At 39.6% G+C, this 2201-nt stretch overlaps 1 protein-coding gene across 1 annotated transcript in view; it reads right to left on the bottom strand.

The window, feature by feature from the left end:
* Positions 1 to 2201, bottom strand: part of LOC117175269 — a 57951-nt gene that overhangs the window by 9342 nt on the left and 46408 nt on the right. Inside the window, exon 9 of the mRNA XM_033364977.1 lies at positions 454 to 1570. Coding sequence (XP_033220868.1) covers positions 454 to 1570 — 1117 coding nt within the window. The remainder of the gene's footprint in view (positions 1 to 453; positions 1571 to 2201) is intronic.

Genomic DNA, 2201 nt, shown 5'->3' with positions numbered 1-2201 from the left:
GTACTTAAACGTAGTTTTCTTTCGGCTCTTGCATTTCTCAAAGTTTGAGAGCGATATTTTATGTATAAAAAAAGTTCGAACGTTCAAAAAATGTTGAGGTTCGTATTAAACGTACTTTATTGCACTCTAATATATTTCCCGAAGTTTCAGCTCGATATTTTACTTACAAAAAAAGTTCTTAGATTCCAAAAAACATTCAGTGAACTGAAAAACTGTGGTCGGTAATATAGGTATTTAGCTGTGTCACATGCCCTTAATCTGAATTTGTGAACTCAACAGTTTCTAAAAGTTAAAAATTCAAAATTTGGCAGCTTTATATTTAAATTTATTAATTTGTAATTTATCTTTTATTATTTCATATAGACAAATTTTTGCATTTTTGAAATAATGTAATTTCTTCGATTAAAACGGGGCAATTTTTTGTAAGACTTGAGGAATATTTTGCAGAAAAACCCAGTACGAGGAATTTATATACCGATGCGAGGACGAGAGATTCGAGTTGGACGGCGTGATCGAGACGAATGCCGCGACAATTCGAGTCTTGGAAGGCGTCCACAAGAAAATGAGTCGAATGAGCCAGGAGGAGCTGCAGAAATTCAAATTGGACGACTGCCTCGGTGGCTGTTCGCCAACGATACACCAGCGCGCCGTGAAGAGGATATACGGCGACAAGGCAGCGGATATAATCGACGGATTGAAAAAGAATCCCATGATTGCCGTCCCCGTTGTTCTGCGCCGATTGAAAAACAAGGAGGAAGAGTGGCGAGAGGCGCAGAAGGGCTTCAATAAAATCTGGCGCGAGCAGAACGAGAAGTACTATCTGAAGTCCCTCGATCATCAGGGCATCAATTTCAAGCAGAATGACGTGAAGGCCTTGAGGTCGAAGAGTCTCTTCAACGAAATCGAGACGCTCTACGACGAGAGGCACGAGCAGGTCGACGATAATAACGGGGACACGCACAATGCGGCCGGTCCTCATCTGATCTTTTCCTACAAGGACAAATCGGTCCTGGACGACGCGGCCAATCTCCTGATCCACCATGTCAAGCGGCAGACGGCGATCCACAAGGAGGACAAGCAGAGGATAAAGCAGCTGTTGAAGCACTTTATTCCGGATCTGTTTTTCCATCCGCGACAGGAGCTGAGTGACGACGAGCGGGACGAGGACGAGGAGAAGGAGGAGACGGGTGGTTTGTCGTGCAGCAATAATACGGCAACGGCGAGTGCAACTTGTTCGGTGGTTGGTGGACTTCAGAGTACGCGAATCAAGACACCAGTCTCGCCAGGGGCGCCGCCGCCACCGCCGCCGCCGCCGCCATCTTCCACGCAGATTAAAATTGAGCCTGACCTCAAACTCGACATGAAATCGCCGATTCACAATAGTCTGCTCGCCGACCCGGAGGAGGAGTATGCCCTTTTTATGGGGAGCAATCACTGGTATCTCTTTTTGAGGTTGCATCAGATCCTCTGCGAGAGATTGACGAAAATGTACGAGAGGGCGCTGGCCCTCGCCGAGGAGGAATCTCAGTTTAAGCAGCAAAGGAACGAAAGCACGGCCGTTGCTTTGAGACTGAAGCCCAAGGGTAATTTTTTTCTTTTTGTTTACAATTTTTTTATTTTTTTTTATTTTGCAAGAAACGGTTTTCCAGGGTTTCTACCCTACCTGGAAATGCCAGGGAATTTTTATATGCCTAGAAAACACTGGAAATATCTGGGAATATTTTTTTCAAGTCAGGGATTTTTTTTTAACCAGGGAATTTATTCGCGAGCGTGCTTTATTATTATTATTTTTTTTAAATTAGAATATTAAATTCGATAACAATGATTTTTGATGTGTGAAGTTCCTTTTTGTTATATTTCATTATTTTTTGTTTAAAATATTTAATCTTTTTTATTTGCAATATCAAGTAATACATTTTTTATTCCGAATTAATCTCTTTCGAATGAAGATATAATTACAAATTTTGGAAATTAGAGAAAATTGAATTTTCAGATCTTGAAGATTGAAGAAAAATTAATAATTGAACTTTTAACAGTAGAAATTTCAATTGTAGAAAATTTAAGAAAATTTAACTTTGAATTTACAACCTTCAAATTTTCTTAAATTGTAACTATTAAAATTGAAACAGTTTAAAATTCAATTATTGAAAATTTAAGAAAATTGAACGTTGAATTTTCATAAATTTTCAACTATTAGCTTT

This window comes from Belonocnema kinseyi, chromosome 6, assembly GCF_010883055.1.
Source record: "Belonocnema kinseyi isolate 2016_QV_RU_SX_M_011 chromosome 6, B_treatae_v1, whole genome shotgun sequence".
NCBI classification, from domain to species: domain Eukaryota; kingdom Metazoa; phylum Arthropoda; class Insecta; order Hymenoptera; family Cynipidae; genus Belonocnema; species Belonocnema kinseyi.
The sequence above is the reverse complement of the archived record's forward strand: the minus strand, read 5'-3'. Positions and strand labels throughout refer to the sequence as shown.